Raw genomic sequence first — 15,907 nt, 5'->3', positions numbered from 1 at the left:
TCAAAATTATCTAATGTACAAAATTCCAGACTTAGTAGACAAAAAAGTACCAACACATTGAATTTAAGGAAACAAAAACAACTCAGGGATTCTGTCTCATCTTGTTCATTTAGTTAAAAACCATGTATTGAATTTAATTTTTTAGTAAAGCAAGCATTACACAATGCTTCAAAATTTTAAAATTCGGGGATAAAAGTTTACGTCCAAAAAAGATGAATGGAAAATTGTGCTTTCGGACTGCAGAATTAGTCTTCTGATGGGGTTAAGCATTTCACGTCACCATTGGATTTGGGAATTTCATCTGGGTAATGTGTTCGTGCACAGTTCGTAGCCAGGTTCTGCAAAAATCTAAAACTGTGTGCTTCACTCCACGTAGCAAAGGCACCTAAGTTATTCTCCCTTTTGAGCAAATGTCATGATCCAGGTTTCCTGCTGAAGATGGTTTTCCCACAGCCGAGTCAGTCACACTGTTTGTATTGAGAAAGGTGAATCAGGGGGTGGATGCCAGTCCCTGCTGATCCTGGACCAGTTTGCTCTGTGGTCCATCTGAAGAAGCTCTGCACTGATCACAGGGGAAACCGAGCAAAACCGTGAAGCAGACGGACGGGAACAAAAGGCTATTCTGGTGTGAGGAGAAATCAGTTGCTTCAGCTCCACAAGCAAATGCTGCTACTGGACTGACAGGTAGAGCCTACCCCAGCTGGAGAAAGGTAGAGTTTGCCATTGGGGCAGACGCACAGTTCATACACTGTCTGTCGAGTATTTGAAGAGCTGGGTGAAGAAGAGAAGGAACCGCTTGGTAGATTTCCCAGACGGATTGTATCTGCATTTAGAAAAATCTAGGAAGAAAAGGGAAAAATAATGTCAATTCATTTCAGTATGTTCTCTCCCTCAGAGCTATTCAACATGACTTGGTGACAGAGATTACTACTCCTCATCAAGTTTTGAACAAGTTACAAGTCTTTGTATCTTCCAAAACCTCTGTTGCTGTCTTCCACGTTGACAGAGTTCTGAGAGCATGCCTTCAACAAGAAATGTAGTATTGAATAATGTGCTCAAAGGGCCAACAGTTATTAAAACCTATAAGAACAACACCACACACACATGGTCCCGAGGACTGAATTCAGGTCATCAAATTTGGCAGCATGTGCCTCTACCCATTATGTTATCTCATTGGTCCCAAACTTATTCTTATTCATAGACTCCCAAAATTGACATGGGGATGTGAAAGAGTTGAATTTTCCCCTTTCTTGACCTAGTTATTTAATAGTACTTCTGAGGTAGACTTTGCTGCCATCCACACTCATATAGTAATTTCCTTTTCTATTCGTCATATTGTTAGGGTTGACTTTAAAGAAATGCAAATTGAACCATATTTCTCTAGTGCTCAAAGCTCCTTTATAGTTCCTCCTCTCATTTCAAATAAAAATGGGTGTTTCCCCAGAACACATACCTTTCATTATCTGCCCTATTCCCCTAATATCATCAGCTGCAACTGATCTTGATTTTGTATTTTCCATGATTTAAGCAAAACATGTCTCAGTGCTGTTTTATAATGTATTCATACCTATAATATATATTATATGTATATACATATATATGTATATGTGTGTGTGTGTAATCTATATGCTTAGGGAATATCTTCACTTATGTAAAAGGAATATTTTTATTAATAAATCCATTATATTGGCTGCTGCTATTTCTTTCATTGAGATGGAAACATAAGGCAGGAAGTTAGGAAATCTGAGATATTGATGACACCACCACAATTCTGAGCCTCTCCAGGTTGCAGCATGGATGGGCCTGCCCACCTCTTTCTCTTTTGCCAAGGCAGTTACTGTGATAATGCTCATTTTCCAACTCCTGAAATTGGTATGTCTGCTCTGTATTGCCCCATAAACTACACAGTCCATCTGCTCTGAAACTCAAGCCTGTGACTAGAATCATACCCCAGAGCTTTGAGCTCAGCACACCCCATCCTATTTCTAACAAGAACTCATTTATCTCACTCACACCTGTTGAGAATGGTGCTATTTGTCTCCTCAAAAATGTTAATCAATTTTTTGAATTAAAAAGTCTCCCTCACCAATGTTCCAGCATGCATGCTATTGTGTGCTATTGCAGTGTGGGTGTAGTCATATCACTACAACCCTTTATTTTCAGTTATGACTCTTATTTCCTTCAATGCCACATTTGAAGTTCCTTGTGACATTGACAATAAAATGACATTGATTGTCCACATCACAACCTTGGATTTCAGTACAATTCATACTACATTTCAACTATTCCATTTGATGCTTGAATATGGTATCTGATGATATGAAGTAGTTTAGACTCTGAGTGTAGAGATTTATGTTTCAATAGTGATCAATTTCTCTTTTTGTGGTGTGGTTACTGTAGAACACAGAAATGAACAAATAACACCAAAGTACTTTGCCAAAAACATTTCCTTTCTTGTGAATTAATTTTTAATCATATATATAAAAGTATAAAAAATGTAGGTTTGTGGATTCTATACAGTTTACCACATCTGCATGCACTGCATAATATTTAAATCAGGTTAACCATATTTAGTCACTCAGAGAATTACTTATTTTTTATGGTGAAAACTTTCTGAGTTTTGTCTTCAAGCCTTCTGAAATATCCACATCATTATTTCTATCTAGAGTGACCGATTTGGGCAATAGTAATGTATCCAGAATTCTTGTTCCTCTCTGATTCTAACTTAGCACAAACTGATTAATCTATGGAAGAACCATTCTGAAGATCCAAATGGAAAAGGACAAAGGGACCGTTTTTATTTTAATGTTTAAAGCTGATGTTGAAGCAATAAGACTTTGGAAGCCTGTTTCAAACTGTCCTTGGAATGAATACTTTTTAGTAGAAAGCAAATGGACCTTGCTAAATACATTACTTAAGAGGAATCAAAAGTTCTAAAGCTTGCAAATTTGCATCAAGTGGCTCCTTATGTCTCATGGAACCTGAGGTGTAAAGCAGCAAGTACAGCAGCCAGGGGTCAGCTCTGCTTGGACACTCACCTCCCCTTCTGTAGATTGCAAGTGCAGTTCCTTCCTGCAGGCAGCCTTGAAGTCACCTGCAGCAGCGCTCACCTGGACCCCTCGAGGAGCTTCCATTATCAATGATCTGGTTGGTGATTCAAGCCTAAATGAAGGTGAAATATCATTTACAAAAGATAGAAACTTATAATGAACTGGAAAAAAAAGCAATAGGATTTAACTAATTTTTATACAAAGCCAGCATAAATCCAAATAATCAAAATGTATTACAAGGATTACATGTCCAGTGAAGTTTTATGGTATTTTTCACTACTTTGTCTACTTTTTGGCTCATCATAAAATCTTCATTTGTTCTTATCAATTATTTACTCTCGTGTGTAATAATTTAATAAGATTTTCTTATGTTAGTTCTTTTATCACACTGAGAAAGTAGGTTATCATGAGTTTACATATTTAAATCTTTAATATATTATCAATTTTAATGATAAGCTTTTAATAAATTGGTACAATTCAGCATGTACATACTTTTCAATAAAGAGTTCCAACTTTGTGAATATGAAAACCTTAATGAAAGTCATTAATATTACAGTCATTCAAGTGAGCACCCTCGAAATTTTGTGAACTCAAAAATTTTCAAGATGTTGGTTTTGTTCCATTAAGTAGATGTGACTTATCTGTGCTCTGTAGAGATTTTTTTTGTAATTATTTTCTTGAAATTGTGATTTTCCACTTATGAAATAATGGTAAATTTGGTCTATGCATTTTAACTTAAGCTGCCTGTCATGAGGTTTAAGGCATACTTGTTTGTATTATGAACTGTAAGCAATGGAGGAGACTAAGTCTTATCACCTGCTGCTGGATTTGCAAACAAAGACAAATGTTGCTTGAAGAAGGAATTACAATTAGAAGTAGGCTACAGATGTGATGCTTGATATTTTTAAGGTAAAGTTGTCTTTTTTGTGTGTAATAACTGAAAGCCTTTGTGAGAAATTTATTTTCGTGGTTAAAAAAAAATTGGAAACAACAAAGACACCATTTTACATGTTGAATTACCTTCCTTGGTCATTTCAATGACTTCAGTCTAAATGACTGTTTGTGGAAGAAATTCAGCAGACAACAGAATGTAGTTATAACATCCCAAGCAGAAAAAGGGTAGGCACCAGCTAGTCTTTTTGTGGCATGTTCTTCTGTTGCTGATCAGCTGCCATGTTTCTTTCCATGACAGCCTATCAGAAAAAGGCTTCCCTCACTCTCATTGTCACCATGATCCAGAGTCACTGGATCATGTGACCTAGTCACTGACCATCTTCCAATGAGACAAGACCAAGAACTCTTTTGTAGAAAGAACTCCGTGAAACTGGTCTCTGAAACATAAACACTCAATGGAGACACCACACCTACAGCCTTTAAGGTGGCATCCAAAAAGAGACTCATAATTTAGAAGTGATTTCAACAATTGTAAATATTGGCTTTATTCCACATTTATTAATGAAAGTGACTTTGAAAGGTTTACCTCTATTGATCACTTGAAAATCTTCATACTGTTCCTGGAGCCGGAAGGCTTTAATAATACCTGTTTTTAAGCTATACCTATATATTGTTGTTTTCAATAAAAACAGAAATTTTGAAAAGAATAAGAGACTCACTACTTAGTAAAATCTGCAAGTTAAAACTTGTAAATTATGTTTGATGAAAATATTTTCATTTTATTTGAAACAAGACTTACTTCTAAAAAGTTGTAAATGCTAAATATTTGTATTTATGCATTACCTGGTATGTTTAAGCATTATTAATGGTAGAAATTTTACACTACTGCAAAATTCCTTAAGTGCTGAAGTAACTAAGACTTTGAATTAAATAAGTCTCAACTGTATACTTTGCTAGTATTGACATAATTAAATGTGGTGATTGTGAAAAATAATGCAAGGATTATTTAAATAGCACATTCTGTTGTGAATAACAAACAGTTTTTAAACAAGTGGCATGCACAAATAATTTTAAAAGAGAATTTAAAGAGTATGTGAAATGAAATTTATTAGACTAGTTACAGGGTTTCTTATATTTTTAGTTTAATGTTGAACGTAATAAGTGACAGTCATCAAGTATATCTTAAGCATTATGATAAGCTTTCCTGAATTCTTAGTGTAATTTTTTCATGGGAAAAATCATGTAATAACATATTAACATGATGTATGAATCCAGATACAGAACATCTCAAATTACCACTTGCACTTTTGTGAATGGGAAGGTTTCATTTTGAACATTTAGAGATACAGATTATTTGAGTTATCTACCTTCAGCATTTGTAATTGTATGCATGACCAATAGGTGCATGGACTTGAACTGTGTGCAATGAGGTAATGTCTCTTGTAACATGTGTTGACTAGGTCAGAAGCCACTTCTTCACACAAACATTTTATCCACGGGGTGCTGCCCTCAGGTACACACAAGAGGATAAGAAATTTTCATATGTTGACAATAATAAGACAAACCTTACACTTACTCAAAAGTTTTACCACACTTTCAAAAGGCATTGGAATACTTACAAAGAATCTGCAGAAGTGCATTATTGAACAAATAGATTTAGACAAAGTTTCCAAGATTTGCAACAATAGGCATTATAACTAGCCATGACAGCTTATCAAAATAGGTTGGACACTGTGTAATTATTTATTTCATTCATCTCAATATTTTCCAGGCACTTATTAGAAGATGGTAAATCTAGTAGCTATGATATAATTTTCAGGATAATAGAAATACATTCCTTACATTGAACGTGGTGCTGCAAATTCTATCACCATGCCAATTACCCTCAAAGAGCAACAAAGTAGGAAATTGATGTATAAACTATGGAAACCAAATTGCTATGTGCAAAAGCCATATGAATCTAATGAGTGAATTCAACACAGGAATTGGAATAAGAAACTGTGAATGATCTTTAATTCATGTATTAGTTGCTGATAAACTTTCTGGTGATAAGCCATCTAATCATAGTTTAAAGCATTTTAAAAAACAGAATGCTACAGTTCTTGCAATATGTAGATTCTACCTTCTCTAATAATGGGTTAGATATGTAATTACAGTAATGTAATATGAACTATCTTCTAATACTGGAACATTACTGTATAGTTAAACCATAATTATTAAACTCCTGCTAAAAACTAGATGTTCTAATTATCCATATGTTACCTAAAATATATTTAAATATTACAGTGGTTGCTTCATTTCCTCTGGGTTATGCTGCTAGTGCAAGGATCCCTAAGTATGCAAAGCAATCTTGACTAAGTACAGTGTTAGAGACCTGAACAACTTCTTATAAAGCTGCAGTAATCAAGACAAAAATGATACCGCACCACAATTGATACAGTGAAATAAAATGTATTTCACAGATTGTTTTACTTGTACAAGCATCTGACCTTGAAAGAGGCAATGAAGTTATTCAGGGAAGTAAGCAATGTCTTTACAACAAATAATACTAGAAAAACTGGGTATCAATATGACAAAATAAACTTTAAAAGTCTCTACCACACACTATCATATAGGAGTTGAAATTAAGGCTTTTTGATGAAAATATCTTTGCGGTTGGAAAGAATAAAAGTGTCACAAGGTACAATAATTAGTACAGTAATTAGTGCATATTTTAAAATGTGTTTGATACTGTCAAATTAAAATGTACTTTCAAAATTATCACCAAAGAAGCAAATACACAATGGGTTGGGAAATAGTATCAAAAAACATGATATATCACAAATTGCAGGGACCAGGATAAGTAAAAAAAATTCCCCAGTATTTAAAGAATATGTGAACATGTCAAGAAAAATACATGACTCTCAGATATGTGCATGAAAGTGGTTCATATTGTTACCTCTTGAATAACAGCAAACAGAAGAGAAATGCAAACCAGCATGTTCCCTTTGCAATGACTTAAATCAGTAAGATTGCTAACACCAAATATTGTTGAGACTGGAGAGCATCTGACAGTATTTATTCTGGTGCAAAGACATTAAGCATTTCGGAAAATTCTTAGGCAGTTTGACATAAAGCCTAACAAGAAGAAACATCATGCACAAATGTGCACGTGAGTGTGTGTAACATTATAATATTAAATAATATTTTACATATGATCATATAATATTGCATATAAAATATTGCATATATATCTATATGCCTTTATCAATAGTTTGCTTATGTAATAGTATTTTTGCTATATAAGGCCCTAATGTGCAGAAATATTATCTTGAAAGTAAAGACACAACGGCTTCAAGCTTGCATTTAAACTTTCCTTGAAATCTAATACAGAGCTTAAAACATATTAGATGCTCATAAAAATTGTTGAATAAACTGTACAAACTCACATTTCCAAAACAGTTATCTATTTGTTATTGTGTCTTGAGAACAGTGTCATGACTGTGTACTGCTGTTTTTCCTCAGCCTATCATTTCACTTGCCTGATGATCATTGCATCAGCTGAAAATGCTTCCGGTTGAAAATTGTCAGCAATGTATGTCAAGATCTCAGTCATTCTGTTCTAGATTTGAGTACACAGATGAATAATTAAATAGCCCAATTATCACAGTATTTTGTTTCTGCCTCGGTTCTGGAATTTAAATTAGAAACACTCATCTTGGCAGTAGTCAGACTATTTTAGCATTGATGATGTCACGCTTATTCAATGTTAAAGCAATGGATGGTTAGAATAGAAAAATATCAGAAACATGATACACTAACTATAATTTATTAGTATATCATCTTCCCCCACATTATCCCACAGTTGAGACATCTGTGGGACACTTAAAGTCATATGTAGATGATACAACATACACATAATTACTAAAATTATACAACCAAAATGATTATCTTAGAACTCTGAAACCAACAGGAATGAATTAGTCTCTTCTGATACATGCAGTTTATATTTAGGTATATTATAATTCTGCACATACAGTTGAATGGCAAAATTAAATTAATTCAATATTGAAAAGGAAAGAAAACACATCTTTGTAGAATACTGGGAATGTTTGTTGAGATGCACACATTGTGCACTGCTGAAATCAGACAGAATCCAGCCGTCTCAGCAAGCCTTCACTGCTTCCACCTGAAGGAAGTCATTTCTTCTCCCTTCCACATCATCATTTTCTGTGGTCCATGAAAAGGGACACGAGCATCTCAGCTACACCTTAGCATCCATTGACCTACATCTTCTAAATCTCACCTTCTCCCTCATATGCAGCCTTTGAAAGCATTTGGTTCCAAACATCCAGTGGTCAGCTGTGTTTGCATGTCACTCGAGAGATGAGATGATAACATGAACTTACTGTATATGGATGCTACATTAGACAAGTCTATAACAATTGGCATTCATGACATCCATGTGTATCCTGAGAAGATTCTATTTCCTATGTCACATTCAGTCACTGTCTCATTATGTAAAGACATTTTGTTACGTCATTCAAACTGACAACTATCTATCGAACTACCATACATGAGATGCATTCTTTTCTTTTATAATGCAGAGAATATGCAGAGAGCATGTGGATCCTGAAAATCAGGAGTGTATTATGTTAGGAGAAGGATCATAGATACCTCAACCTTACCTAAATTCATAAGGGCCATGAGTGTGTGTGTGTGTGTGTGTGTGTGTGTGTGTGTGTGTGTGTGTGTGTGTGTGAATATGTGTGTTGCTTATGTTTGTAGCATGTATGCATGTGTTTGTACATACACATTTGTACACACACATATGGAAGCTAGAGAAGAACATTGAATGCTCTGCTTAATCACTTATTATTTTATTCCTTGAGACAGACCCTCAAGACTAAAAGTGTGGTTTATACACCGCCCTTAACATTTCTCAGTCCCTCCAATTTTTGTATAGAATGCATAGTTTTTAGCTTGATTAAAATTAAAAATTAAGGATCACATAAAAAAACTACTATGGCAATAACCAATAAATTATTGAACCTGTGTTTATCAGTTAGTCAGGACAAAAGTCAAGAAAATAGTACAAAACTGAGATTCTAAATATATGTTAGTGTGAAAATGCTTTTTTGTACTAAAATCTCTAACTCATTTTGTGGGTGTGTGACAAGGTACTCTGCAATCTATGGGAAAGAGAAATCTGGGCACCAACCCAGCCATAACTCTCTCTACCAACAATGTATCCCGCCTGCAACATATGCTGGAGCAATGGAGGTGCAGAACTTGTGGAAGTGACTAACCAATGTTTGGTTTAATCTGAGGCTCATGCCAGGAGAGGAAGTCCATTCCCTACACTACCTTGGTGGCCAGGAATTAGAAACTAGATAGTCCAGCTACTTATGGTAGAAGCAAAGAGGACTGGAAAAACAAAACCAAACAAACAAGAAAGAAAGAAAAAAGAAAGGAAGGAAGGAGTGGAGGAATGAAGGAAGGAAAAAGAAAGGAAGATTTTTTTAAAGATTTTATTTATTTAGTATACAACATTCTGCTTTCATGTATATCTGCAAACCAGAAGAGGGTAGCAAATCTCATAATGGATGGTTTTGAGCCACCATGTGGTTGCTGGGAATTGAACTCAGACCTCTGGAAGAGCAGCCAGTGTTCTTAACCTCTGAGCCATCTCTCCAGCCCAGGAAGGAAGATTCTTAATGATACTCTGCAAAACTCATAGATTGGTGCCTTTTGTGATGGGGGTGGGGGTGGGGTGGGGGCAGAGACCCACGTCCAGACATTATGGAGAGAGAGAGGGAGAGAGAGAGAGAGAGAGAGAGAGGGAGGGAGAGAGAGAGAGAGAGAGAGAGAGAGAGAGAGAGAGAGAGAGAGAGAGAGAGAGAGAGAGAGAGTCCATCAGGACTCTCCTCCCCTCTGAGATCAGAGAACTACATGGAAGAGAGGGAGGAAGGACTATATGAATTAGAGGAGATGGAGAACACCAGGACTGAAACATGACCACTGAATCAACTAAGAAGGCTCACAGAGACTGAGGCAGCAAGCAAGGGGCCTGCAGGAGTCTTCACCAGCTCCTTTGCATGTTATGTTATGGCTGTTAGCAACCTAACAGTGGGAGCAGGTGTATCTCTGACTCATTTGCTTCCTCCTATTGGGTTGCCTTGTCCAGCTTCAATATGAGGGCTTTTGCCTTGTCTTACTGTATCTTGTTCTGTTTGGCTATCATCCCTTAGACAACTGCATTGTCCTGAAGAGGAAATAGGATTGGGAGTGGATCTGGGGAAATGGGGAGCTGGAGGAGGGGGCTGTGGTTGGGATGTATTATATGAGAGAAGAATCTATTTCCACTTTCAAAAAGTCACCTCTATTTTCTGTTTTCATTTGATCAGTTTTCTTTTTAATCAATGACAAAAGCTAAACAATGAGGTTTATGTTGTAGAGTTCTCTCTCTCTCTCTCTCTCTCTCTCTCTCTCTGTGTGTGTGTGTGTGTGTGTGTGTGTGTGTGTGTGTGTGTGTGAATGAATGTGTGTTTTGTTTTTGGGTTTGTAACATATGTACTGTTCATCTACTTGTCTGTAAGAGGGTGCTCAAACATACACATTTGTGCACACAAGTGTGGAAGTCAGAAAAGAACACTGAGTGTTTTGCTTTATCACTTATTGTTTTACTCCTCTAAGAGAGACACTCTTTCTGAATCTATATCTAGGCTGGTGGCTGGAAAGTCATAGGATCTTCCCATTTCCCCACCCCACCTCCTCTCCCACAGCACTGGGGATACAGTCATAGGCTAGGTCATGAGTAGCTTCTCTACAAATGTTTTGTGCACACACATCATTTTGTGAGTATGTCAAGGATGCCTTCTATCTATGTCACATGGTGTGATCCTTTAATATTCTCTTCTGGTCTTTCCTCCTTCATTCCCTTTATGCCTGTTTATCTGTATCCTGTATGTCATCTATGTCTGAGTTTTGAGAATGCCTAGTTTAACCAGTACTCCCTTACAATTCCTCCATAGCTGCCTTTTTCCATTTTCTAAGCTCTTTCTCATTAGTACATGTATTTTTGTGTTCATGTCATGTATGTTTTGGAAAATAGAGAGGTTAGGATACCTCATTATTCTGTCTTAAGATGTCTGACTACTATGAAGTTATGGAATGTTTGTTTGTTTCTTTTTGAACAAGTTCATAGCACTGGCACCATTTTACTTGTTCGTGTGTTAAGGTGATAAATAGTGAACTATGACATGGTAGAAGAAGGACTTACCTGAGGTCTTGGGATGGCTCTGCTCTGATGTGAGGTGTTTCCACAGAATGCCCGAATACTGCCCCTTCAGTTCCTGGAGACAGGATGAACACAGTAGTCAGGATAAGAAGCTATGTACACACAGTGACTTTTGTCTGATTCTATGCATCAGTATTCTTCCTCAAATAAAAACAGGAGCAGATCAATTGAAAATTTAACATTGAAAAAGGACTACAAGCCAGAGAGAGGAGCCAAGGGGGATGGATATGAATATCCTGTGTTAACTACTTTTAAGATTAAATTATTACCACTTTAGATAGAGACAAGTCACCTTCTGCTCTAATCAAAGAACAAAGACCCATCTCTTTTGTAGCTTTATTTCGAAGCTAAATGGATTTAAGAAATAGGATAGGCTGAAATACTTAGGTCAGATTTCCCATATCTCCGAGGGCATGATGAAACTGCTGATGGTGAGCTCAGGGCAGAACAGTGCTAGACATTTACAGACAGGTTTCAAACAGCACTTAGTCACTCTCTACCAGAGAGATTTGCAGAGACCACAGGACTCAATGGTACTTTGACTTCTGTGGAGTTTAGGCTCTATCTAGAACTGAGAGCCACTTTAATTCATTTCATTAGAGTTGAGTTCACCTGGGGTCATTGTTGTCTGAAGAGGTCAAGGACTCCAGCATCTTGTTCAGATAGGTGAGTGACACCTGATCTAAGCACATTTACTGACTCTGTTTGATTTTCCAGGCTACTAGAGCTTTGCTACAATTTGAGTGAAAAAAAAAGAGTGTTTTTCTCTCTAAAAATGTAGTGAAGTCTTTTTCTTTTAAAGTTATAAAGACAAAGTCACTTTGCAAAATAAATTCAAGCAAATGTTGTAAGTCTTTTTTTTAGGTTATATCTATTTTCTTTTGATCTAGTCTTCTTCATATATTTTGATGGAAGAATGTCATATTTGTTTCATAAATGTCATGAGGGCCATATTAATAATACAATGCAATTCAAAACTTTGCATTGGAATCTGAACCAATATGATTATACATACTGTGGAGGCAAATATAAAACATGTCAAATCTGTAAGTATGAACAGCATCATTAAGAGTAAATTAGAGCTGGTTTCCGTAGTGTAGTGGTTATCACATTCACCTCACTCGCAAAAGGTCCCCGGTTCGAAACTGGGCAGAAACAGCAATTCTAGCTGCTGGGCGTTGGTGGCGCACGACTTTAATCCCAGCACTCGGGAGGCAGAGGCAGGTGGATCTCTGTGAGTTCGAGGCCAGCCTGTTCTCCAGAGTGAGTGCCAGGATAGGCTCCAAAGCTACACAGAGAAACCCTGTCTCCACAAAAATAGACAGGTAGACCAATGGAATAGAATTGAAAACCCTGATATTACCCCACACACCTATGAATACCTGATTCTTGACAAACAATCCAAATTTATACGATGGAACAAAGAGAACATCTTCAACAAATGGTGCCGGAATAACTGGTTGCAGACATGTAGAAGACTGCAGTTAGACCCAAGCCTTGCACAAAACTTAAGTCAAAATGGATCAAAGATCTCAACATAAATCCAGCTACAGAGAATTTATTAGAAGACAAAGTGGGAAATAACCTTGAATTAATTGGTACAGGAGACCACTTCTTGAACATTACACCAGTAGCACTGACACTGAGGTCAACAATTGACAAATGGGACCTCCTGAAACTGAGAAGCTTCTGTAAGGCAAAGGACACAGTCAGCAAGACAAAATGGCAGCCCACAGAATGGGAAAAGATATTCACATCTGACAGAGAGCTGACCTCCAAAATATACAAAGAACTCAAGAAGCTTAGTCCCCAAACAACCCAATTAAAAAATGGGGTACAGAACTAAATAGACAATTCTCAATAGAGGAATCTAAAATGGCTGAAAGACACATGAAAGTGTTCAACATCCTTACTCATCAGGGAAATGCAAATCAAAACAACTCTGAGATATCATCTTACTCCTGTCAGATGGCTAAAATCAAAAATACCAATGACAGTTTATGCTGGAGAGGATGTGGAGAAAGAGGACCACTCCTCCCCTGCTGGTAGGAGTGCCAACTTGTACAGCCACTGTGGAAATCAGTATGGCAACTCATCAAGAAAATGGGAATGAGTCTACCACAAGATCCAGCAATTCCACTTCTAGGCATATACCCAAAAGAAGCACAATCATATAACAAGGACATATGTTCAACCATGTTCATAGCAGCATTATTTGTAATAGCCAGAAACTGGAAGCAGCCTAGATGCCCCTCAATTGAAGAATGGATAGAGAAAATGTGGTACATTTACACAATGGAGTACTACTCAGCAGAAAAAATCAATGGAATCTTGAAATTTGCAGGAAAATGGATGGAACTAGAGGAAACCATTCTGAGCGAGGTAACCCAATTACTAAAAGACAAACATGATATGTACTCACTCATATGTGGAACTGCTTTATGATACATAGTAGTGACCATGCTTTATCAGAGTTTTTTTTTAATGATGTTGCTCAGAATGGTTTCCTCCCAGATGATGACTGAGAAGCTAATTTTAAAAAAAAAATGGTGTCAAGTACCACAAGAGTAACAGAACTGTGCTGTTTTCTGCGATTTTGTTTTTTACTTTGTTGTTGTTTGTTTGTTTGTTTGTTTTTGTTTTTTGCTTTTTGTTTTTTAAATGGAGTGTGCTGATGTCTCTACAATTTTGTTCAAATGACTGCAGAACCTGGTAAAGCTGTTGCTGCTATTGATGCATAACATATTGCCATTATTGTACTCTCTCTCTCTCTCTCTCTCTATATATATATATATATATATATATATATATATATATGTGTGTGTGTGTGTGTGTGTGTGTGTGTGTGTGTGTGTGTGTGTGTGTGTGTGTGTTAATTGAAACTCAAATATGTGATGAATCCAAGGTGTTTCAGAGAGTGCTCACCTGTGCATGCAAATTTGATTTAATCTTTAGTAAGAAGTAAAGTTATATGCTTGCCAAAAAAAAAAATAAGTGACAAACTGGAAGACAAATGTCACACAATTTCAATTTTATGTGTCACCTAGAAATGATGAACTTATGGGAACAGAGACCAGAATTGTGGTTATTAGGCTTCAATGTGGGTCTTTTAACAATGGGAAAACGATTGGTTTAAGGATATAAACTGCAGTTGGACAAGAGGCATGGACTCTGTGATGTCTTGAGGTCTACTGAGAGCATGATAAATATGGTTGATAACAACATGCTATATTTTAAAAGTTGTGAGACAGTATACTTTAAGTGTTCTCAAAACAAAAATGATGAATATGTGTGATATAACATGTTAATTGGTTTAATTTAGCCATGTCATTGTGAACATAATGTATTGTGTATCATAATTGAGCATGACTTTATTTATGAGCTAAATAAATAAATGAAAAAAAAACCTTGTCTCAAAAAAAGAGCTAAGACTTAAAATATCATAAAATAACTGATGATATAGGGTAATTGATTAGATCTACTTAATGTTCTCTTAAAATAAATATTAAGGAACACCTGGATGTGAAGTCATAGAGGAAGACTATTTTCAAGTATTGAAATATTACTTTCTCTACATTATGGTCCAGAGGCAAAACTATTAGTTTTTGCCATTGTAAGCTCCTGGATTACAGATTTTACTTCCTGAACTAAAGGTATTGGCATCTGCCTGACTCTGAGCCATAATAGCTATTTCTCTGTAACAAAAACTCTGTAGGGCACAAACTGATTATTTGTTTGTTTCCTATGATTTTCATTAATTTACAATACTCATTTATTTAAATGATTCATTCTTTTGATACTTTGATTCAGTAAATGGAAAATTTCTTATTATGGGTCCTGAAAGGTAATGTAATGGTTTCAGACAAGGAAATTAATAATTCTGTGATTTGGCTGGGTTGGCATTTGAAAGAATATCTCCAGATGCAGATTTACATATCTCAAGGAGAGTTCCTGACATTTTAATACAGACTGTAACATCCTGATAGGATGGTTATCCTTGTGCAAAGTTCAGATGCTAATCTCTAGTACTGGGTGATTATGAAAATTTCCTAGATAAGGTGACAGACATAGAATTTGAGAACAGTGTTAATATTTATTTTCAAACACTGGTTCATACTTCTAGTAACAGAACAAAATCTGTATGGCTGAATGCAAAAGTAGAAAACAATCAAAACTTTAGTTTGTCAGTAAGGGTTAACTCCAAATGAACACAATTAGAGATGGGGATGGGGAACAAAAGAACAAACATGCCAGGTGGTGGTGGTGGTGCATGCTTTTAATCTCAGCACTCTTTAGGAAGAGACAGGAGGATCCAGGCCAGCCTGGTGCACTAAACAAGTTCTAGGACAGCCTCCAAAGCTACAGAGAAACCCCATCTGAAAAAACCAAAAATTACAAAAAAAAAAAAGACAAACACCAAGGAAATCCAGAGAACAGTGATACACTTAAAATAAAATCTGTATCCATTGTCCCTTGGAGAAGGGGAAAGGGAAAAGATCTCCTGAGGAAATTGGGTGCATTGGTGGGGGAGGGGAGAGGAAACTAGGAGAATGAGAAGGGGAGAAGAGGGATGAGGAGGACAGAAGGGAGCAGGAAGCTTGAGTTGGGGGAAGAATAGAAGAGAGCAAGATAAGAGATACCATAATAGAGGGAGACATTATAGGTTTAGAGAGAATTCAGGTTC

At 36.4% G+C, this 15,907-nt stretch overlaps 1 protein-coding gene across 2 annotated transcripts in view; it reads right to left on the bottom strand.

Moving 5' to 3' along the window:
• Positions 1 to 647: 647 nt before the first annotated feature.
• Sgcz (sarcoglycan zeta) overlaps positions 648 to 15,907 on the bottom strand; it is a 289,997-nt gene continuing 274,737 nt past the window's right edge. For both annotated transcript variants that reach the window (XM_027391227.2, XM_027391228.2), the window contains 3 exons: positions 11,206 to 11,278; positions 3,039 to 3,162; positions 648 to 839 (listed from right to left, as the gene is read on the bottom strand). In XM_027391227.2, coding sequence (XP_027247028.1) covers positions 648 to 839; positions 3,039 to 3,162; positions 11,206 to 11,278 — 389 coding nt within the window. The remainder of the gene's footprint in view (positions 840 to 3,038; positions 3,163 to 11,205; positions 11,279 to 15,907) is intronic.

This window comes from Cricetulus griseus, assembly GCF_003668045.3.
Source record: "Cricetulus griseus strain 17A/GY chromosome 1 unlocalized genomic scaffold, alternate assembly CriGri-PICRH-1.0 chr1_1, whole genome shotgun sequence".
NCBI classification, from domain to species: Eukaryota; Metazoa; Chordata; class Mammalia; order Rodentia; family Cricetidae; genus Cricetulus; species Cricetulus griseus.
The sequence above is the reverse complement of the archived record's forward strand: the minus strand, read 5'-3'. Positions and strand labels throughout refer to the sequence as shown.